The sequence below is a fragment of the Nelusetta ayraudi genome, unplaced genomic scaffold (assembly GCF_046127955.1).
Source record: "Nelusetta ayraudi isolate G7.1 ecotype Tasmania unplaced genomic scaffold, CSIRO-AGI_Nayr_v1 ptg000070l, whole genome shotgun sequence".
NCBI classification, from domain to species: Eukaryota; Metazoa; Chordata; class Actinopteri; order Tetraodontiformes; family Monacanthidae; genus Nelusetta; species Nelusetta ayraudi.
This window is the reverse complement of record NW_027466120.1, coordinates 819,226-841,964: the sequence shown is the minus strand read 5'-3', so window position 1 is coordinate 841,964 and position 22,739 is coordinate 819,226. Positions and strand designations below refer to the sequence as shown.

The 22,739-nt window shown below is 44.1% G+C and overlaps 3 protein-coding genes across 7 annotated transcripts in view; 2 read left to right on the top strand and 1 right to left on the bottom strand.

The window, feature by feature from the left end:
• Window positions 1–1,477: 1,477 nt before the first annotated feature.
• Window positions 1,478–6,501, top strand: tprg1l (tumor protein p63 regulated 1-like). Its single transcript, XM_076042297.1, has 6 exons — window positions 1,478–1,879; window positions 2,055–2,146; window positions 2,880–2,930; window positions 3,023–3,148; window positions 4,003–4,156; window positions 5,163–6,501. Exons 1-6 carry the CDS (start codon window positions 1,652–1,654, stop codon window positions 5,355–5,357), a joined length of 846 nt encoding a protein of 281 aa, XP_075898412.1. The 5' UTR covers window positions 1,478–1,651; the 3' UTR covers window positions 5,358–6,501.
• Window positions 6,293–17,423, bottom strand: wrap73 (WD repeat containing, antisense to TP73). Of its 2 annotated transcripts, none has more exons than XM_076042295.1 (13): window positions 17,220–17,423; window positions 16,617–16,704; window positions 16,300–16,452; window positions 15,660–15,776; window positions 9,890–9,962; window positions 9,172–9,275; window positions 8,885–8,971; window positions 8,322–8,456; window positions 7,868–7,945; window positions 7,682–7,784; window positions 7,461–7,586; window positions 7,178–7,369; window positions 6,293–7,024 (listed from the first exon to the last, which is right to left on the bottom strand). In XM_076042295.1, exons 2-13 carry the CDS (start codon window positions 16,683–16,685, stop codon window positions 6,912–6,914), a joined length of 1,350 nt encoding a protein of 449 aa, XP_075898410.1. In that variant the 5' UTR covers window positions 16,686–16,704; window positions 17,220–17,423; the 3' UTR covers window positions 6,293–6,911. The 2 variants fall into 2 exon arrangements, with proteins under 2 accessions (XP_075898410.1, XP_075898411.1); XM_076042296.1 differs by lacking the exon at window positions 17,220–17,423 and adding an exon at window positions 17,010–17,096.
• Window positions 15,802–22,739, top strand: part of tp73 (tumor protein p73) — a 23,059-nt gene continuing 16,121 nt past the window's right edge. Inside the window, exons 1-3 of one of the 4 annotated variants that reach the window (XM_076042289.1) lie at window positions 15,802–15,909; window positions 20,587–20,682; window positions 21,008–21,158. In XM_076042289.1, the coding sequence (XP_075898404.1) occupies window positions 15,878–15,909; window positions 20,587–20,682; window positions 21,008–21,158 (279 nt within the window). In that variant the 5' untranslated portion in view covers window positions 15,802–15,877. Of the gene's footprint in view, window positions 15,910–17,926; window positions 18,176–20,586; window positions 20,683–21,007; window positions 21,159–22,016; window positions 22,269–22,739 lie in introns of those variants that run through there. The other 3 variants (XM_076042294.1, XM_076042292.1, XM_076042290.1) reach the window with 3 other exon arrangements.

Here is a 22,739-nt window from a genome sequence, read left to right as displayed (position 1 = left end):
CTTGACCCCAACACTCGATGGCAGTGTCATAAGAATAGGCGGACGCCTACACAGATCCGCAATGTCAGAGGCGGCGAACACCCTTCTATCCTGCCCAAAGATGCTCACATTTCAGATCTCATTCTACAACACATCCATGAGTGCTCTGGACACAGTGGGAGGAACTAGATGCTTTCAGAACTCCGTAAAAGGTATTGGATTATAAAAGGAAACTCAGCAGCACAAGCGTAATCTCGAGATGTGTTGTGTGTGTCGTTGGCGCATGAGAGTTAAATGATATGGAGTCCTGTTTACCTGTACGAGCAGCAGAGCTGTGCACTTGGAGATGGCACATTCCTTAGACACAGATTTGTGTATTCGTGACCTGAGAAGGTTTGTCTGCAGGAGAGGTCAGGTCGAGCACATCATATCAGTCGACAGAACAAATCTGGTCGGTGCTCGGACAGAACTCAAGAAAGCCCTTAATTCATTAAATGAGGGGAAGATCCAGACTGCTTGACTTCCCAATGGACTACGATGGACCTTCAATCAAGACAGCTGGGATAGGCTCCAGCAGACCCTTGTGACCCTGAATAGGAATAAGCGGGTATAGAAAATGAATGAATAATAATACATTTTAATATACATAACTACAAAGTGCAGAGTGCTCAGGCAACAACCACCATTTGTAACTTTAGTAGGAAATGGTAGTCGCTGAAACAGACAAGTAAGCATTGTTTCGTGTTTTGTTATTGGCTTTGTAACAGTCTTACACAGTCCATATTAATGTTGATTAATTCATGTTTGGTCTTTTAGCAATATACACAATAAAATATAGGACTACATTGGTGAGTCACATTTATGAATGAATACTTAACGCTTGATATGTCAGGTCAGGGATGAAATCCTGGGTTTGATTCCATCCGTGGTTTTTCATGTTTCCTGGTGAAATTAAGTAAAAAAATAAATGCCTTTAAGGTAATAGAATGACTGGATCAGCAGCAACAAAATGATACAGCATCTCTAACGACTACTCAAGACACTTCACTCATCAGAAGGTCATCGTGTTGTAGTTCTATCTGGTTTGTTTTAACTTGCCTCCAGGCCTTTTCCCCTCTTTTCAAAATGCACAGGACTTCCATTAACTTGTTTGAAAGAAACAGATTTATAAAAATAAACAATTTCTTGTTCTTGAAATGACTTAATATGCAAAGACAATTAGTGACTAGAGAAGACCGGAAAATGGCAGTCTTGCCATTTTTTTATTTTTTTTTCGGGTTAGATTTCTTTTTCTTTTTTTTTTTTTGTAACAAAATGAAATCACAATGGGAACATGGGATCTACCCAGATGAGAAGGGTAGATCCCCCCCCTCAACCACTGGGCAGATGGGGAACATTTTGACTGTGTCACGGACGAAGTACTACTCCATCAGAACCAGTAGAGGGCGGCACTGTAACGCCCTGGGTGCAAACCGCCGTGAAACTCCAAAGAAGAAGGTGACAAGGAAGGGGAAGGGGAAGCACAAACATACGGTCGACTACTTCCTTGCGTCCATCACCGTCGTAAGATCACTTGCGCGCTATGGCAGCGTCTCCATCCCCGGAGGCAGTGTCTTTCGTCTAAACACCGGGGGGCGCACGCAGTCGGGGTGGGTCGGGGGGGGGGAAAGCCATGCTGCAGCTGAATGACTCGGTGGACCCGGAGAGTCCGGGCGCTGCCATCCTGCACCCCGCGGAAACCGAGGAGGGCGTCGAGGTCGCCTTCACGCCGACGGAGGCCGAGCGGAGCCTCGGCCGCGGGGCCGCCGTGGCTTGCTGCCCACCGCTGCAGACGCTGAAGCCCTTCCACGTCCACAACCCCACGATGCAGGCGAAAGTCAAGGACTACTTCGTCTTCCGGGTAAGTCCGTGGCGATCGGTACCGACTCGGCTGCGCCGGTGTCGGTAAACAAGCAGACAGACAAAGCCCATCCCCGTGACAGTGACCCAGTAGATGTGCATCACCACACCATCAGAGTCACAGTAGCCGCCCTTAGGGAGGACTCATGATGCCGATGTTATGATGCTGACCACAGCCAGGAACCATCGAGCAGGCGGTGAGCGACATCCGGACCGTGGCGCTGCCTTCCGAGGACGGAGAGGTGCTCAGCGTCTGGCTGCTGACAGAGTGAGTGTCCGAGCGACGCCACCACTTCCGCAATTGTATTGTGTCCAGGGGTGTAGTCTAGTGTATTCGAATGGGTATACTCTGATTTTTTTTATTTTTTTATTTTATTTTTTTTCTATTTTTACCCTCTCACAGCCTCGTACACACCTGTCCGGCAGCAGCTACTTCAAAACAACACAAAACAAGAACCACCATGCTCAGTAATGCATTAAGTATGCATCCACATTTAGACTGATGATGTATTTGTCTAAATGTAAATGTATTGTAAGCAACACAAGATAGAAAACAGTCGAGTAGAGCTGAACTTTCATTTACTGACAAACGGCAGTCACAAGACAAATTTTGTCAAAACAAAACAAACAAACAAAAAAATCATTATCAACACACACACATATAAACGTATACACACACACGTAATAAAATCTCGAAAGTGACACTAAAGTAATGGCTGACTCCCAACTGGATCAGAACAATAAACATCCTTTAAATCACATGTTTCAATGGGAAAGTGAACCACCCGTGTGTCAAAAAACAAACAAAAAACAAACATACTGATATGTGTCTTTGTGCATTTCTTAGTGCTTGTATGGAAATTGGGAACCTTTTCCAGTGATTATATGGTGTATACCTACGTATCACTACACTACTGGTTGTGTCTGTGTGATGTTAGACAACAAACATAAGGACGTGACACCAGCGTTGATTTTAAGCGTCCATCTGTCCATCATTCCAGAGTTGACCACTGGAACAATGAGAGGGAGAGGCTCGTGCTCATCACCGACAGGTAAACGCTCACCGGCTGTTCATCGAGCACTCTTTGTCGTTGCGCCTCTTGTCCTGAGGGCCGTTCGGCGTCCTTGGTTTGTGTGCTTGCAGGTCACTGCTGGTGTGCAAGTACGACTTCATCAACCTGCTGTGTCAGCAGGTCGTCAGGATCTCTCTCAACGCGGTGGATACCATCTCCGTGGGCGAATTTGAGTTCCCGCCCAAATCTTTGAACAAGTATGGCAAGGGTTTTTGTTTTTTTTTGTCTCAAAACAGGGGAACGTAATGCACAACCTGTATCATATTAGCCCAGCACAGGCCTGCTTATAGACAGGCATGTGAACAGGCAAGCAGGTTGCCAAACCGTACGAATGTACCTAAGAACCTAAAAACCTAAGAACGTATTGATTAGTTTGTGGAGAGCACAGGAAGCAAAAGTGTAATATATGTATATATATATATATATATATATGTATATATATATATATATATATATATATATATATATAGATAGATATATCTAGATATATATATAGATATAGATCTATATCTATATATATTTATATAGATATAGATATAGATATATTCAGGGAAAAATGAAAGTACTGATTATTATTGTTTTATTCAAGCAGATGCAAGAAAGTACTTGTTCTGAAATGTGCATAAGTAAAACGTTTTATTTCTTTTGCAATTAATGAAACTGCATTTGTTGATAAGCAAAGGCACTCGAAAATAATCTCCCTCTAAAATACGATCCAGTTTTATATTTAACTACACAACAGTTGTGTATATAAGACACTTTTAAACCTAAAAGTAACAATCTTTTTTTTTTTTTTCCCCATTGTAAGGAGTAGAAATACAGATATTTGTGTACAAATGCTAAAATTTAAAAGTCGTCACGAAAAGAAACCGTCTACAGATACCTGAAAAATCTACAGTTGCAAAGCATCTGTACTTTGTAACTCCCCCCCTCTGGTGGAGAATCCGCTAACTGTGTGGACAACTGAGCTGAAAACACAATCAGTGGCGGTCATGTACGAAACCAGGGGGTGAAAAAAAAACCAACTCACAACACTGGTGTCTGCATGCAGGAGAGAAGGCTTTGGGATTCGGGTTCACTGGGACAAACGTCCTCGGGCCTCTTTCTTAAACCGATGGAATCCCTGGTCCACCGACATGCCCTACGCCACCCTGACTGAGCACCCCATGGCCCGAGCCGATGAGAAGGTGTCCTCGCTCTGCCAGGTAAAATATCCATCATCCATCCATCCATTTTCCATACCCGCTTCTTCCTAAGCTCAGGGTCACAGGACTCTGCTGGAGCCTCTCCCAGCTGTCAATAGGGCGAAGGCAGGGTGACACCCTGGACAAGTCACCGGTCCATTGCCGGGCCACATAGAGACAAACAATTATTCACACACACACACTGAATACATGTGAATAAAGTCAATACAAATAAAGTAGAAATTGACGAGTAGACTGGATGGGTGGTGGATTGACCCAGTTTCAAAGGCTGACCAATTATGTTCTGGGCGAGTAGAATGTAAGATTGCTCTGCTCTACCTTATGTTTCTTTTAGACAATGGATTTTTAAATTGATACGATGAGCAAAACAAATTAAAAGTAATAAATGAATGAATTATCGTAGTTTTTTTCCTTAATGTCAAATGTAAAATTAAGCTTTCAAAACAGCCAAAGCTGGCAGTGTAAGGGCCAAATACTATCTACAGTTATTTTAAGTCTCAATAACCTGATATCTGGTGTGATTAATGAAATGACCTGGTCCTTGGTCTGGTTCTTGCCTGTGACCTCTGTGAGTGGATAAGCACCAGGGATGTTTTATAAGAATTCATTTTTTTTTCCAGGCTTTCATGTATTGGCTGAAAGCAATGGATTTTGACAAAGAACACTTTGGAATTTTTTGTGAAAAATACAATTTAATTTTTTTTAAATGCAAGCAAACTAAACTCATCCATTAACATGAGCTTACAAGAAGTTTTACAGTTAGCAGCAACAGTTCTATCAGTAACAGTTTGTTATTCAGAGAAAGTTGTTCTTTTATGTAATGGTGCAGTCATTTTTCCGGCTGGTTATTTATTGTTGGCACCTCAGCATTTGGTCACAGGTGAAGCTAGCTTTCCAATGCTTCAGAGAAAATATTTTGAATACAAAATGATTCAATTCAACAGCTATTGTTATGGTTCTAATTTTATGAGAATTTACTTTCTTTCTTTCTCTTTTGAATGCAAAGTTGGACAACTTCAGGACCCAGCTGGTGCAGGCAGTGAAGAAAGCCCACAAGGAACATCCCATCCCCGGCCGGGCTAACGGGGTCCTGATCCTGGAAAGACCGTTACTCATCGAGACCTACCTGGGCATCATGTCCTTCATCAACAACGAGGCCAAGCTGGGCTACTCCATGACTCGTGGCAAGATCGGCTACTGAAGTTCACAGTTCACAATTACAACTAAATTACAAGCTTCATATCTTTGCCAAAATAATGCTGCAGACAAAAAAAAAACTTAAGGTTGAAGTGGTTAGCTTACTTCAGGTGACCGAGTCATGCATTTCCTGCAGCTCTCTCTGGAAGATTGAAGATTCGCCAAACCCAGACCCTCAGGAAAATATGCAAATTACACAAGTAGGGTAGAAAATCTGATGAATCAGTTGAGGATCTTTCTGCCTATTCGGGTTGTGGTCCCAGTCCTCTTTATGCTCCTTGTTCAAAGACACAATTTAAAATGGTTAATGTGTGCTTTCAATGTGACACGGTTCTGAGAGGTTCCTTTTTCTCTTTGCCCTGAAACTGAGCAGCAAATCTTCATCGCCTAGAATATCTTCTGTAGCTTCTGTATTGGTTGCATCTATACCGTTCCTAATGAAGGAATGCTTTGATAAAATAACGGAGGCAAAGTGTCGCTTCTTTTTCGGGAATAGCAGCTGACGGTTCACGAGTTCAATAATCCCGTCCCATGATTAATGTTTATGTTCCCCTTATTTACTCAGTCATAGTTCAGAGATGATGCAAGACTTGTGCGAGCTGCACTGGAAAAATCACTTTGTGTCGAAACAGACTTGAGTTTGTCGAGTGTAAGGGACAGCCTAAGAAAACTGTTTGGGATGGAAAAGCTTTACTTCAGTTTTCAGTACGAACTAACGGGTGCCAGTCGTGTGAATTTATCAAGAGCATTAAGGTGTTTTTTGTTTTTTGTTAAATTGCTGTGAGGTATTGACGCCGTTCTGTCTTGCTCAACAATGCTACTGAATAAATGTCCTGAAATGCCTTCGTCAGCTTGTAACTTGTGCATGCTGTCTGCACGTTCAGTTTGCATGACAGATGTTTGATTTTTTTTTTTTTTTTTTTATATATATATATATACACCCTGAAAAAGTTTGTACAAGAAACAGTATTTATTTATTTGCCAACGCTCTATTTGACTGCAAAAATCCTTTTTTGATTGTCTTATTATTTAGTTACATACATGAAAAGGTTTTACTTGTTACAACGGTTGATGTTCAATGATCTCAATGCTCTGGATATCTGTAACGCAGTCTCCACAGTGGATGATAATAAATGCCTATATGTTGCTGTCAGGGTCTTGGCTCTGTTTATTTCAAGTGTGAAGTACACTTGCGTTGCATATTGTCAAAGATGGGGTGACTTTAAATCAGTTAAAGGATAAACAAAGGTCTCAAAGTGAGACGGATTGTCCAGGACCGTCTGCTCGTTGGATGCCAAGAAAAACAGCCCACTGCAAAATATCGTGATTCATAAGAAAGCATTTATTCAAAATACAACTTTGGGTAATTCATAAAAAAAATACTAAAAGTAAAGTGCAATCTACAGCTATTCCACATGTATCTTTTCACAGCATGTATGTCTAGAGCGTCACTCAAAGGAGTGTCCGTTTTCATTCGGACGAGAAGCTGAACTTGTCAAACAGCAGCAACAGGTGCCTGTACATTGGTCCGCAGCTACAACTTCACTCGAGAGACTCATTAGTCCTGCTGCTGCTCAGCGTCCATGTAGCACAAACAGAGCTGCTCCTTACCGATGACCATCAGCACGTCTCCACTGCAGTGCCACTTCAGCGCCTGGACCAGGAATTCACCTAAAAGGAGAAACGGAGTGTGATGGACGGTGAGAGCCAAGAAGTCTGTTTAAATAATTATTACTTTTCCACCTTTAGCACTGAATTAAATGTATTCATCAACGCACGTCAGCTCTCCGGTTAGAATGGTATATATTGGCGGCGACGCGCTACCTTCCGCTGGGACTTGAACAGAGGCACAACCCGCCGGGGACCACAGGTACAGCTTGCCGTTTCCTGTGCACAGCGCCAAACGGGGCCGTTTGGGGTCCCACTGAAAGCAGCGCACAGCTGACGTCTGCTCCAGCACCGCCTGCAAGCTCATCTTCTGCAGGTCCCAAACCCACAGCGCAGTGGCCATGTTGTCTGCAGGCAGAGAGACAGAGAGGGAGAGCTAAGAGAGCAGGGGCTGAGAAACTTGAGGTGAAGGAAAGGTTAACCAGCTCCAGACTCTTACCATTTCTTGTGGCTAGATATCGACTGTCTGAGCTAAACGCCAAAACGGAGACCCCCATCTTGGGGTTTGCTCGGTCGGGGTCCGGTTTGACCACAGGAAGTTGGACGGGCGGTGGAGACAGCTCGTCTGGAGCAGCATGTTACAAAAGAAACCAGTTGTTGAAATCACTTTGTCTTCAAGTCAAAGACGATGCTTTAAATCGTGAACTATCGACGGCGCACATTTGCTGTGGGTGTTAAAGAGGGTGGAGTCAACTGTGATGTTGTGTGGAGACAGGTCGTCGCTGCCCAATGCTGGCCTTCTCTCCACTTCCTTGTACACCACCTGGAATCACGCGCAGCAGATAAAATGAGGATTGCAACTCTTGGGAGAAAACGCACAACAGCAGCAGCAGCAGATAAACTCACAGCTTTTGTGTTGCTGATGGTTGCTGGGTGCTCAAACTGGCCAACTTTCTTCCATGTGATGTGATTGAGGATGCGCACCTGACATGAGCGCAATAAAGGAAAATCACTGACAAAATGTACAAATCTGTTTGGAACTCTTGAGATTCACTTTGCCAACTGACCAAGACATTGCTATATAATATTTCTTTTTAAACGGCACATTTATGGTGCCGTTTTACAAGTGCAAACATTTCAAATTGCAGCACTTATGGTGCCCAAATGGAAAACAAAAATCAAAAAGGAAAAAAAATAAAATACACAATAAACTAAAATATAATTTAAAAAATCTGTAAATAATAAATACTGGGCCTGTAGGCACCTATAAACACACAAACAACCTTAAAATCTATTGTGTAGGAATAGTGTAGGCTTTTCTTTTATGCATCGGTGCCATGAGCCACCAGAGTGTACTTACTTTTTCATCGTAGCTGCCGATGGCCAGGAACTGGCTGCTCGGACTCCAGGCCACAGACTTGACACCCAGCGACCACTCGTAGGCGCTGTAGGCAGACAACAAGCGGCCGTCCAGGGAATACAGCAGAACCTTGTACTGCAGAGACACATTACATCAGTGAATTTTGTCGTTCCCTACGAAGGGACATGTATGTGTGTATATATGTGTGTGTGTGTGTGTGTGTGTATATATATAGAGATATATATATAGATATAGATATAGCTATAGATATATAATAGATAGATAGATATAGATACATATGTATATTTCATCTGAATAATATATATATGTATATTTTTTATCATGTCTATGTATGTATACTTTCCCAATGAGCACCAACAACCCCTTTTCTGATCTCAATTGTTCAATGGTCTTTATGGGACAGTTGAGCGCTTAGCAGGGTGGGAAGCGTGGCCAAAACTAAGCCCGTTGGTGTTTTAACAGGTAGAACTGCAGCTCTGTTTGTGTTTGAAATGTCTCTCATGTTCCCTGGTTGTGTTCAGTCTTTAGTGCCAATGACTCACTTCCAGACAGCTTTCCCACACTGCCAGCACACAGCCATTGGGGGACCACTCCACTCCTGCCAGGTCCTGGGTCTCGGTCTCAAAATGCTGTGACAGAGTTTAGTTTCATTAAAAACAAAACACTCTCTAACTCAAAGCAGCGCCTTTACCCGCCACAGTACAAATTCTTTCTGATCAGCCAGGACACACTCACCAAATACTTTCATATTCAAGACACCAAAGTAAACAGAGGAGTCTAAGTACATATGGTCATAAAACTCAAGTTAAAATTATAGTGTCCTACTTACCCTCAGTAAATGCCAGTCATCACACACAAATATACTAACATAGTCTTTACAGTCGCGCCGCTCAGCCAAGGCCATATAGCTTCCATCTCTGCTGAAATCTAAACCTGTGGGTGAAACACAAAGTTGGACGCTATGAATCTATAGGCCGAAGGCAGGTAACGGCTCACAACAACAAACAAGATCTTAACTGAGCTGAACTAAAAACGTGCACATACTGTATATAATGTTTTCAGCAGATTAAAGAGGGACCTCAGCCTTCAAAGGCTCCTTCTTAGGGAACGACAAGACTCACGGATTCTTCATTCTGGCAGGTTTGATAGCAGACTTTGCAACCCTTGCCTATTTCTGTTATCCAGTCTAATTATGTGGCACCAGCAGGTCAGCGGCACGCAAGTATCGGGCCAGTATTATTTATATGGCGGCTGTGAGGGGATGCAGGAGGGCATGCACATGGAAAATGGGAAGAGTCACAGACAATCATTTTTCCCTGGAGCTGCTGACAGGTCCGTTATGAGGAGCATGCCCCATTTACTGAAGAGGGGCACAGCTGTCAGCAGTGGGGACCGCAGAAAAGGGCCATCTAAGCAGGGGCCCCGCGCAGGAGGAGAGAACACCACGTGATTCACGGGGCACGCCGTGGCGCTCGGACCGCCGCACCTGTCCACAGGTGCTGCTGGCAGGAAAGCCACACAGAATAACCTTAGCGTCACACACTCACCCTTTTGACAGGCTTTGGGATACTTGATGTAGGACACGGCTTTCGTGCACAGGGACCAGACAGTGATTCTCAGCTGTAATGAGAGAGATAAGAAAATGTATATAAAATGAGGTCACGGTGACAGGCAATGCAAATCATCAAAACCCAGATCAGTGTCTGAGAAACCGGTGTTAGACTGATGAGTCAGGGTTGGGGTAAGAAAATGACAGGAGGGAGATTTATTTATTTATTTTTTAACCTTTAAGTGTTTTCCAAAAGAAATAATATTTTTTTTTGCCACCAGCCACATTCAAAGTCACTAAAATCATCTTGTTTTAAACACACAGAGTTGCTTCTGTGCGCTCGACAGTTATGCGGCTCAGAAGGTGAGTCAACTGAGGAAAACACACACACACACACACACACACACACACACACACACACACACACACACACACACACACACACACACACACACACACACACACACACACACACACACACACACACACACACACACACGTATCTACGACGTAAAAATATTTTAAAATATATACATTTCAATTGAAAGCACGATTGAGACGAGAGCATTTTGACCCTGGACAGCAGGCCAGCAGATATTTGAATCAATTAACCAGGGTCAAGAGAGGCCTCCAGTCACTCCCCAGAGCCTACACCTGCTTCATCCACACCAACAAGGTATATTTAGACAACGAGCTGCGGACCGGCGCGCCTCTCAAACACTGACGCGTCTTCTTTCCATGAGTGCCTGTGTCTGCACTCCGGGTTCGGGGGTGTCCTGCAGCCAGGGCCAGCTGTCTTGGAGCTCGACTTTCGCCAGTGTACCTGGACACCCCGGACAAGTTAGCGGTTCGTCACAGGGCCTCAGTAATAAATCTGTGTACGAAATGAGTGTAAACGAGAGGGAGGAAGGCCCTGCCGAGCAGGAGTGTGTTAAGTGTTGTCCAACAGAGAACTTGGCCGGAGGGTGAACACATGTGAGCAAAGACTTATCCCAATTAAACCGGACCTTAAGCACATATTAAATTAACACAGATCCAAAGCAGCTTCTTGACACGTAGCCGGAAAGCTACCGCACCCCGTTTAGAAGCCCACATGTAATGCAAGACACGCTCGCTCCAAGTGTGACAAATTAACAACAAGCTGCACGGCCAGCAGGTTGAGTGTGATCCCACAAATGAGGAGCCGTGCCAAAGAATAACTGTCTGGCCTCGTGTCGGCATAACAAAGAGGGCACACGTGTTAACGCTCAGTTTCGACAGCAGTCACTCAGATACCTCCTGCTTCTCACTTCCACCCGGCCGATACCGACAAAAGCGGGTGGCACTCGGCCGAGCGCGGCGCGCTTGGACCCGAGGACCAGCGAGACGCGCTGTAAACAAGGAGCGCGTGACCACGCTCAGGCCAGGGTAGCAGAGAAGCAAGCAAGCAAGCAAGCGGATGCCGCTGCAAGGCAAGGAAAAACTAACTGGAAAGGAACTTCTTTCCAACAGAGGTTTTATATTGATGACTGTAAACCAACAAGACGTTGGCGTGTGCTGATCATCCCTGCTCGTTGCAGGTGTAAACCTGGCGTTATCTCAAGCTCGGTAAAAAAAAAAAAAAACTATGACGAAAGAAAGCAGGGGGAAAAAATGGAAAGGGGAACCGTTTCATCATTAGAAATATGTATTAGCAAGGAAAAACTGGAGCTCTTCTGAACTGGGCTGTGTTACAGAATTGAAACAACCTGTAATACAGACATACATTGGAAAAACATTTAAGTTTACGCGAAAACATTGCTCTAAAAATTCGACAGTTTATTCCTCTGCTACGGAAAGGAGACCCGAATGATATTCTTTTCAAGGATTTAAAGTGGACCAAAAAAAATCACAGCCACATAGTCTGAAAAGAATCCCGTGGAAAAGCAGATAAAGTACAAATAATAAACTGAAAACTGAGAGAATTAAATCGTGAGCCTAACCTGACCGCTAGTTTGTTTTTTTTTTCTTTTAACTTTCAGAGTTGAGAATGTGCAGAGCTGAAGTTACCGAGGTGACGGGGCTTTCATCATCGTGTCCAGACAGACATTCGAACTGGGCCCCGTCTGTCACCCCGCCGGTTTGAAGCGTCCACCCGCCTGTTTGGCCAAGACATCCAGCTCTGCAGACCCTGTACCACCGCCACACGGCACGCTTCCTGGACATCCCCTCCGCCATGACGCCATGGCAACCAGCCGTCAACAGCGCTCAAACATAAACACACTTACACTTTTTGGATGCCTCAAACTCCACCGCACGTGGAATGCAGGGAGATCAGGATCGTGGAGGTCAGTGTAACCCTAAACTGGGTGGAGGGGGAGGGGGGGGCGGGAGGAGAAATAGGTGGAAAATGCATATCTGGGTACCGCCAGTATGCAATTAGATCCATAGTTGGTAAAGCTAGACTCGACAGGGCGTATCCTCGCTACGAGGTGAGCAGCAGTTTAGTGGCGGGGTCACGAGGGCTCCGGCGTGGTGTGAAAAGGCACCAGCTGCTGTTTATCCATCAGAGACGACAAAAAAAATTCACATCTGTGCAGGGATTAGCATAACTGCAACTGTTGATCTGCGCAGGCTGTAATTACAGCCATCTATTTATGTTAGAATTGAAGCGATCGCCACATAAACAGAGATTCCTCCTTACGCCGAGGAGACTGGGCTTGTTATTGTTGCGGCGGTGCGGCTGTTGTCGGTGAGCAGTTTGTGATTTCAGTAAAACGCGACCCCGGCGAGCAGGCGATCGGTTGGTGGCGACGTCCAATGAGACAACTGCGGTTGTTTTTTGATCTCATCCGAGCTGTGGAAGGAGGAGCAGCAGGAGAGTGGAGCCGGTTGACCGTCAGCCACTGTTGGTCAGAGGCTGAGCCAATGGGGCGTGTGCTGATGATGCCTCATAGACCGATCTGTCGCCAGAGGATTAGACTGAAGGCATTTCACGTCGGGAGCCGTCCCAGACCAATATAGCCCTTCGCTCCTGTTACCGCCACTCGCGACGCTAAGCGAAGAACCGGAGCCCCGCGCAAGACCGCATTGCAGGTGCAGATCCACATCAGCCATTGTCCCTCGTGGCGGCGCAGCAGCTGTAGTCTCCCGGCGGCAACACGGCCAACAAAGCCGCGCGTTAGCGAGGCTCGAGCGGCCACCGGCCGAGAATATTTACCCCTAATCCAAACCCAACCGTGTTAAAAAAAAACAAACCATTAGCTCGAAGACGCCCTTGACTGGAGGCTTTCCAGCTTCAAGTTGGTCTGCCTTCAACGGGGAGAGGTGTTCCGGAGTCAGAGCCGCACAATCTCGCGGAAACGTGTCATCGTCACAACACAACACACCAACAACAGAAGTGACATTACAGACGCCATCCTTCCACCCTTTGTGTGACAATACATTGCAACGCAACACTTCAAATCAGATGATTTGAAGTGTTGTGTGTTTAAGTAATCTGGAAACATCAGCAATATCAGCTGTAGTGCTCGCCCTCTCTCTCACCCTTAATAAACCCATGCAGCTGATGCTAACAATGAACACTTTGTTGAAACTATCTGCATTGTCCACTCACTCACAAGCTCATCACATTTCCCCAATGCCGTGCATTACGACTACTCCTGCATATATTACACACAGGTGACAGCTTTGCCACAGCAAGAAAATGAATGAGCAAAGAAAGAAAGAAAGCGGAGGGCTTTTCTTTAAAAAACAAAACAAAAAAGAAGTAACGTGACCACACTGGGACAAATCCCCTGCTGGTGCATAGTTAGCTAGCTGCTAATAAATTGTTGTGCAACAACAATCATAAAGTAACACATTCTGACTGGAATTAAAAAAGACAAACACCATACCACGAGTTCCAAAAACACGCGCGCACACGCACAGACACACACACACACACGCACAGACAGCTGTCCTTAAACACGTTAATATAGCAGTCTGTTTATGAGTGGGGCTGAAATTCAAGCCTGACACCAACACCCGTCTGGCACAGCCTTAATGAAATCTTCGACTGGGGTGAAGGTAAGTTCACTGGGATCCTCGGCAGAGCCACAGTCAAGGACTATTTTGCCTCTTTTAGAATAAGTTTGTGCTCTTCTCAACCCTCAAGTCAAAGGCATGATTCGGTGACTTTCTTTAGTGTCCCATTTCCCACAGGGTTCGAAATATTTTGCATGACAATAACGGTTGGCGGACGCTGCAAACAAAACATGGGGGAATTCAGGATGACTATTGCTGCTGGTGGCTGAGTGCCATTGTAATGTGACTTAAAGATGAGTTTAGTACCGTCAGGGCATGATGTATATTTATTTCAAAGTAAGAAAACTATCGGTATTGAAAATGATGGGCGAACATTGCAAAAGACCTGAAAGATACTTTTTCAAAAAGACACAATTAATAAAAAATAAATAAATTTAAAAAAAAGAATAACAAAGAAACAAGATAGTGTCGAATGTGTGGGGAGGAGTTTTAAGCACAGCTCATCAGACACAGAAAAACACATTCTCACTGTTCTCTGCTGACGCTGCATCTCTTCAACAAATAAATAAATGCCGCCTCCATCCTTGTCCATCCTATTCAGACACAAAGCAGACATACCACAGACACTTGCACTCCCTGCACTCTTTACCCAAGCAGACACAGTTGTGTGTTGGCTCACAACACCTGTCAAAGGATTCCTGGAGTCAGCTTCTGCATGACGGACACGGCCCACCACAGAGCACCCCTTGCTCCCCCCCTCGCCCTCCCAGCCCATTCCACCGCCCCCATATGCCAGACAACCTGCAAGGGTAGCTGCCATCACTTCTCACCCTGGGCAACATGTGCATACTATTGGATTGAATTTAAACCAGGAGTCAAGAGAGGCATTGCATGTTACTAAACACATCTTTATTGGTCTACATTTCATTCTGCAGACCGCCATAAACAACACTTAATGCCAACAGTCTCTGGGACGTGTGCAACAGTCAGCCCCAGGAAAGATCAGCAGCCATCACACGATTCGAAATAGGATACTACAAGCTAAAGAGTAAAGCAAACCTTTATTTGAATTTAACTTTATAGCATCTGAAGTTGCAATAACACATCAGCCTATTCAATTTTCACCAGGCTCACGTTTCCAAGCCCCTCCCCCCACGACCCCCTCACCCCCCTTCTCAAAAAAATTCTCTAAAATGATGCTACTTTTTCTTGACTGCCAAATTCTGGTTTCTGTTACCTGTTGTAAAATGGAACGTTCAAGTAAATTGTGTTTGGTTCTATATTCAACGACAGACAGTCAACCCAAGTCATTTCATTCAATACGGTCATTTTGACTTGATCATCTCCATGCAAATACTTTTGTTTCGACTTTGACGCGACTACTTTTATTATTCGAGTCACAAAACATCACCAAGAGCACTTGCTTGCAAAGCACACACACACACACACACACACACACACACACACACACACACACACACACACACACACACACACACACACACACACACACACACACACACACACACACACACACACACGTTTCAGGGGTACTTGAGATCCTTGTATGACAGGACGCTAACAGCAAGGCATCAATGAAATCAGTCTGAATACATGCAGTGGGGGGGAGGGGGGGGGCAGTAGGGGCAGTCAAGAAAGGCTCTGGTGTCTGGCTATTTTCAGGGCCCCCTTCCTTACGGGCCAGCAACAGTCGAATCCAGACAAGCATGTGCACAAACACACTCCGGTGCATGCATCCGTGCACGCACCAACTTAACACTTACATGGAACTCGGTAGTGTTGAGAATGTGACGTCCGTCCGGACTCCAGCGAGAGGAGAGTAGCCCAATTGAGCCCTCATCGATCTTACAGTGCCACTCGGGTTGCTCAAGAGACCACACCTAGAGAGGACGAACAAAGAGAGACGGCAACAGACCATCGTTGGTGACATCTCTCCCTCCACTTGATTTTCAACAGCAGAATTATCTGGGCATCAGAGAACATGAAAGACTGGCGCTGGATACCCCTTCAAAGGTAAGCTAGCTGCGATGCAAAGGAAGCTGACATCTACTGACACGCAAGTCTGCGGAAAATAAATGTCACTATTTTAGCAAATGTCGCTGAAATGAAATGAGGATTTGACTAAACACTGTATGTAATTAATAAATTAACCTTACTGGTCATATACTTCAAGAAACAAACAACACTTTTCATACATTAGAATATTACCGCTAAGTTGATGGCACTTTGTAGTTTCTAAGTCATATATTTATCATGCCAGCTCTCCAAGTGAACACCGGTTACACTTTCACAATAGTCTACAAAAAAGGTGCTCTCTTACAAATTTTGACCAACAACTAAAGTTTATTCTACATACTTACAGGCAAACATATGTTGTATTACAGCCTGCTTTCCAGAGCCTACCTGTACAAGTCCCCTTTTATACAGAGCACAGAGGATAAAGAGAGAGTCAGAGGACCATTCCATGTGAGATATCTGGTCCAGGCAGGTGTAGAGCTGCAAGATCTGCAGGGTGCTCACATCCCGCACCACAAGCCTGTATTGCACACAGGTAGCCTGAGAAGCAAATTAAAAGAAAAGAAAAGAAAATATGATTTTAAAAAAAACAAAAAAAACAAAAACTTAACTTTACTGACACTGGTTATTGCATTTATTTGAAATATTCTGTAATGCGCCGACGATGGACCTTATAAACAATCAACAACAACATCTTTAATTACCAAATATTTTCCATCTGGTGAAATTTTGCATAGTTGATTGGATTGCTTGAAGACCTCAGAGAAGTTCATCTTGGACTCACGACTGTTCCTGAACAAAGGATTGATATTATTAGTAGTATAGTTCCCCCTCAGCTCTTTAAGTGCAGAAGTGTTGGAGTAACACCACGCGATGGCGCCGCAACCCAACTAAATAAGCAGATTAACTACGCACACAATGAACGTGAATGAAGTGTCAGTCAGGGGAAGTCAAACTGACAGAAAAATAATAAAACTTGACCCAAAATTAAGGAAATCAACAAAGCGTGAAGGAAATTTATCAAGTATGGCAACCAACGTGTCGATATGCTAGCTATCTCTAAACTCAAACACATCTCTAAAGTGAAATAAACTCACAAAGAAACGCGTTCTGAGTAACATAAATAGTGTATGTGCCTGCAGACATTAATTCGTAGCCCAGGAAAAAATGGAGACAAGACGTAACGTGCAAAGGGTCAGTAAACATTATCTATTCAGCTTATCACTGGACACCAGTCACATTAGCTAGCAAGTGAGTGACAAGCTATTCGTCGTTACGCTCGGGCTCCGTCGTAAAACTTAACTTACCTCTAGCTGCAATGCTAATGCTTTAGTTCGGGAAATCATAGAGGCTCAATGCTCCAAAGACAACTTTAAAAAGTTTTTTCTCCTTCTCATGATTATCTTTGAGACACTGATGGACTACCCAACTGTTGCTAGTTGTTTGTATGAACGGAGAGCGACGAAACGCGCCGGGGCATGACCAATGAGCGTCGAAGAAATGTCCCGGCGTGCCTTCTGGGAAATGTAGTGCTCATCGGTTGCGCTTCATATGAGGCGTTCGGGAGAGCGTGGCCTGCGTGTTTGTGCGTGTAGGGTGAACGCGTGGCGTGCATCTGGTTATAGCCTCGTGACAAACCATATTTATTTAATAAGTATTTTTATTCTCTCAGGAAAGAGAAAGTTGTGTTGTTTTTTTTTGTTGTTGTCGTGATATTGTTGTACATTTCCAAAAAGCCTCTCGTCATCATTCTCAAATCTTCCTCCCTATAGCTGTTCGATAATAGGTTTGACATAAATGCAGATGTCGAAGCTTAATAACCAAGGGTTTATCCCACCCCAAATCATCCCTGTGGTGCGCTGAAACACTTTTCCCGCTAAAGTGGCCCCAAAGCGCGCTGCCCCCCTCCCTGCTTCTCCCAGCGCAAACAGCGCTTCGCCTCCTCCTCGGTCTCCCTCAGCACAGCTCACACCTCGATCAACAGCATGCAAATCAGTCCCACTCCAGTTCCCGAGCAGTTATCTGTCTTCCTCCGAAAAGCCAATCACCTTCAACCTCCTGTAATCATACCGTAAAAAAAAAGAAGAACAAGAAGAAAAAAAAAAAGAATCGGTCGATATTTATTTATCTTTTTGTTGTTGCTGCTGCTGTTGTTGTTTTTTGTATGGAGGGTCACTCTTCTGGCATGATCGATTGTAAACACGCAGGTGCTCAGCACGACGTAATTCTCGAGTGTCCGGACTGGATTTGTAATAACCATCAGGTAGGTTATTTAATTTTTTAGCGGAACTATGTTATGTGTTTGGTTTTAAAGTGCGAGTACGACATATTGTTTTAATTCGTAATTGCCAAACATTCCTGTTTTGTTCTTTTGTCAGATAAGAAATGGCATTAGTGATAATAGTGATCGTATTTATTTTTTTCAACCAACTGAAAGTCTTTTAATTTTCATTTACAACATTTTGGTTGTATACCGTATATACAACAAATTGGCCTGTTGTATTCGTAGGGGATATTGCAACTGACAGCTCAGAAGTCGGTTTGACAGCTCGATTTTCTAACTGATCGCAGATGAACCATTTGCGAGGGAGAGAAAAAAAATCGAAAAAATGTTTCTCTTTTTGTTTGATTGTTTTAGGACGACCTTGTAGATCAGCCTTACAATCATATCGTGTTTAACGCAAGTAACCTTTCGTTTATCTCATTAAACTTGACCAAACACTTAGATAAAAAATGAAGTCATTTTTGTGTTCTAAAATTTATTTATTTTTTCCCCCTCAAGTTAATGTTCGTAATCGCGGTCGAAACTGAACGATCTTCCTGTATCGTCAACAATAACAGGCTCGCGCCATAGTATCCTCGCGCGGCCCGTGTTACGGCCTGTGTAACATATTTCGCTGGGGGAGAAGAATCCAATCTAAAACTATTTTAAAATTAATTTCTCCTCAGTTGGGACTGATGATTTTCCTGCATGAAATGACCCACGGGAAGTGTGTGTGTGTGTGTGTGTGTGTGTGTGTGTGTGTGTGTGTGTGTGTGTGTGTGTGTGTGTGTGTGTGTGTGCGTGTGTGTGTGTGTGTCGTCATGGGTGCCGTAACGTAGGAACAGGTGAATGTGAGACTAGTGACTAGTATACAAGCGTCCTGAGCGATTTGAGTGAGATTTAGGCAGAGGGCACGTGCAGGAGCTTAAAGGGACTTGGACTAAATGTGAAAGTTTGGTGTCATTGTTGTCGTTTATCGTCTGTCAACTGTCTGGACAGTGTTTAATAATACAGAGACTGCGGATAGAACAAAAATAAGGTGCTATGAATAAAAGCCATTTAAATGTTTTTGGGTTTTTCTCAACTGTTATGCGCACACAAGTCTAAATATTAAAAAAAAAAAAAAAAAAAGGTTCTGGGTTCGGTGTTTATGTCTGCGGTCAGAACATACTGTAGGAATGATGTGATTTACAGGTAGACAGGTGATGTGATTAGTCTGTCCTGCCGCTCTGCTGCTCCCCTGTGAGTTGACGAGCTGCTCTGGGATCCGACGGGGCGGGAACCGCGTGTGCAGCAGCGGGAACCAGCAGCGAATGACGCGATCCACACATTGAGGCTCTGCGCTGCTCTACCGCTTGGATGTTTTGTTTCCCCTCAGATCGCCCTTTGTTCTCAGGTTATGACTTCACGCTGCATGCTTCTCGAAAGCAGTTATATCCCATCGACCCACTGCTGCGCTGCAACACAGCTGCAACACAGCTGCATACAAGACACAGACGTGTCATCATGTTGTATTCAATCATGAATATTCCAGGAACTGTTCACATTTTTCTCCACATTCTCAGAAGTTGCACTCTTTGGTGCGCCCCATTTATTTATGGCAGCCTGTAGCTTTAACGCACCTTTGCCACACTTTGCTCTCACACAGTGTTGCTAGGGAGATGCGACGCTGCGGAGGTCGATGGGAATTTAACAAACTTTGGTAGGACGAATATACCGTGCACCTAGGTTTAATAGACGCAATCGCTCTTTCCTTCAATCTTTATCAACATTTAAATTATTTTTTTTTTGACAATTAGAATTGATATCGGACCTTATAGATGTGGCACAGGCGCTGTTTCGATAGGTTCTGTAAGAGGAAGAGGAGGAAGAGAGGGAGGAGGAGGAGGAGGAGGAGGTAGAGGAAGAGGAGAGGGAGGAGGAGGTGGCGGCGATGCGCAGACTTTGCAGAGGGAAGTGGGAACGTGATGAATCAGGCAGGTCCGGGCACGCTGCGGCCCCCTGACACCATCACCCTGCGCCATGCACCTCAATGGGACTACATTGGTGTGATCACACCTGGACGCATGTGTGTGCGTGTGCTGTCTGCCTATTCTTCTTGTGTGGACCAACCTCCTTTACTACTAGCTTCATTATGAAGATTTTATGTCCAATCCACAAAAATTGCAAAGACTTGGGTTAGGCATATTGTAGTTTAGGGTTTGGATGAAGCTGTGCAGCAGAACGTAAAATGACTGCAAGCCTTTCAGAGTCCTCACAAAAATAATGGAAAAGGCATCTTTGCGTTGTTGTTTCTAAAGGATAAACTAACCATCTGAAAAAATGCCTTATTGCACTCAGTCTTGCTAATAATTTCATTTGGTATAAGTTCGCTGCCCTTATTTCTCTCTCTCCCTTTGTGTGCTGTGCAGAGTGATCTGTCCCTCCCCAGACCATTTAACCTCTAAGATGTCCCAATCCACTGTGACAGAGGAGGGAGGGAACTTCGAGCACCTGTGGAGCTCCCTGTGAGTGTTACCAAGTCCCTTTGTTTCTACGGACTGGTCATGTTTTTGAACTGATGTAAGGTTCATGACTAAAATAATTTGAATGCATCAAGAAATTTGAAAAAAAAATAATCTTAAATACATTTTTTTTTTTTTTTTTACGTTTAATGATTCTTTCTTTTTGTGCTGCTACTACAAATCAAGCCATTCGAGAATTTTTTCATCTTTCATGAAAAATGTTTCTGTGTGTCCTGACCATTTAAAATGATGTCGTGGACTTCGCTGACAGTGGAACTCACCAATTCATTGCTATGAAATCCTCCCTTTCCATCTGGTGTGTAAACAGGGAACCAGACAGTACCTACTTTGAGCTGCCCCCTGGAAGCCAGCCAGGTGAGCGCCCAGTGCCCTCCACCAGCACCCCAGGGAGCCACCGAGCTGCTGCGGAGAGCTCCATGGATGTCTTCCACCTGAGGGACATCAATGACAACGTGATGGTAAGATGTTTCAGGTTCTGTCCAACCTTGTCTGTTCACTTCTTTTTAAAACAGTGTCCCTACCATTGCTTACAGTGAGGCCCACTGCAAACTTTTAACAGAGTAGATTTTTATGTGATGCCTGATGCCTGAACTTGAACCTGGTTGTGACTGAAAACTCCTCAGCATGAGGAATAACTGTGTGTTGTCACACAACACCCACAATTTAGACAACAAGAAATTGACCATTTATAATGATAATAATAATCATACAAATATTTTCCCTATGTGTAAAACAAAAAAAACAAAACAAAACAAAACAAAAAAACAGGGCCCGAAGCTCATATTTGTGTCAGTACTTGTGTCACTTTTATTACTTAGCGATTTGGAAATCAAAAGGAACAAAAAAAACACAGTTTTATCTCTTCGTCGTTGCTCTCCTTTGCCTTTTCTCTTTTTCCCCCTTTTCTCTTTGTGTCCCTGCTGAGCCTTTGGGGACTGTGTGTGTGAGTGTGTGTGTGCATAGAGCACAGGGATGCAGGGGTCTAATTAAACCCAAGTCTACTGCACTGCAGTGCAGTGCTCAACGACAATCATAAAACGTTCATCTTTAATTTGTATATTTATGTTTGTCGAGTAATCCATCAACTTAAATGTGTCAATTTGCTTCGGATCATTTTTTCCTGTCCATATTTGCATTTGGAAAACTGATCAGTCTGTCCATCACACTTTCCAAAACAAAAACCTCAAGTCACAGCCTCGTCTTACTTCCTCTTCAGCAGTGCAATATTGGTAGGATCTAATCTTTGTGTAGAGGGCAAGTCTGGGCCTGCCTGGCCTGTTAATGAATAGTCATGACAGAAGTAAAGGGGCGGAGCCAGGATTTGTTGTTCGATGCAGGACAAGTGGAGAAGGCCCACTGAGGCAAAGGGCCACTGGGTGGAGGAGAGGAGGCAGGACCTCCGCCGCATCCCTCCATCATGTCTTGCACCGTGGAGGGGTCAGCTGACCACAGCGGCTCTGACTCTTTTTGACCGCAGAGGATTGACCAATGGGAGGCAGGAAACAGGGACATCAGACACAGTGACCGGGTGCTTTTCTGTCAGGATCCTTAAAATGCTGTGTGGTGCGGTGAGTTTACTGGATTAAACTATATATTTATTTATGAGCATGTGCTGGATTTTTTTTTTTTTTTTTTTAAGACTGTCCTACTGGTGAGATAGCAGGGATGGTTTGTGTGCAGTGTGCAGCAGGTGTTGGTTGATATAGGCCCCTAACTCAGACTGCTGTATGGAAGGGAGTCGTTCAAAATTCATGCCTGGTTTCTCAGAGTTTCTAGCACCTTGTAGTTGAATTTGTGTGTTTGTTTAATTCCCGTATTCAAAATAATGTTCATGTTGACGCACTAGATATTTTTGATTTGCGAGCAGGCAATAAAAAAATCCAGCCACATGTTTTTAAACTCCGTTATTTATTATTATTATTTATTTTTTTTACTTTAATCAGTACCCGTTTTGCTGTATTGACATTGTTTAAAGATCCCACACTATATACATCTCCAGATCCTTATTTTATATCCCAGCCAGCCACCCACACTTGATT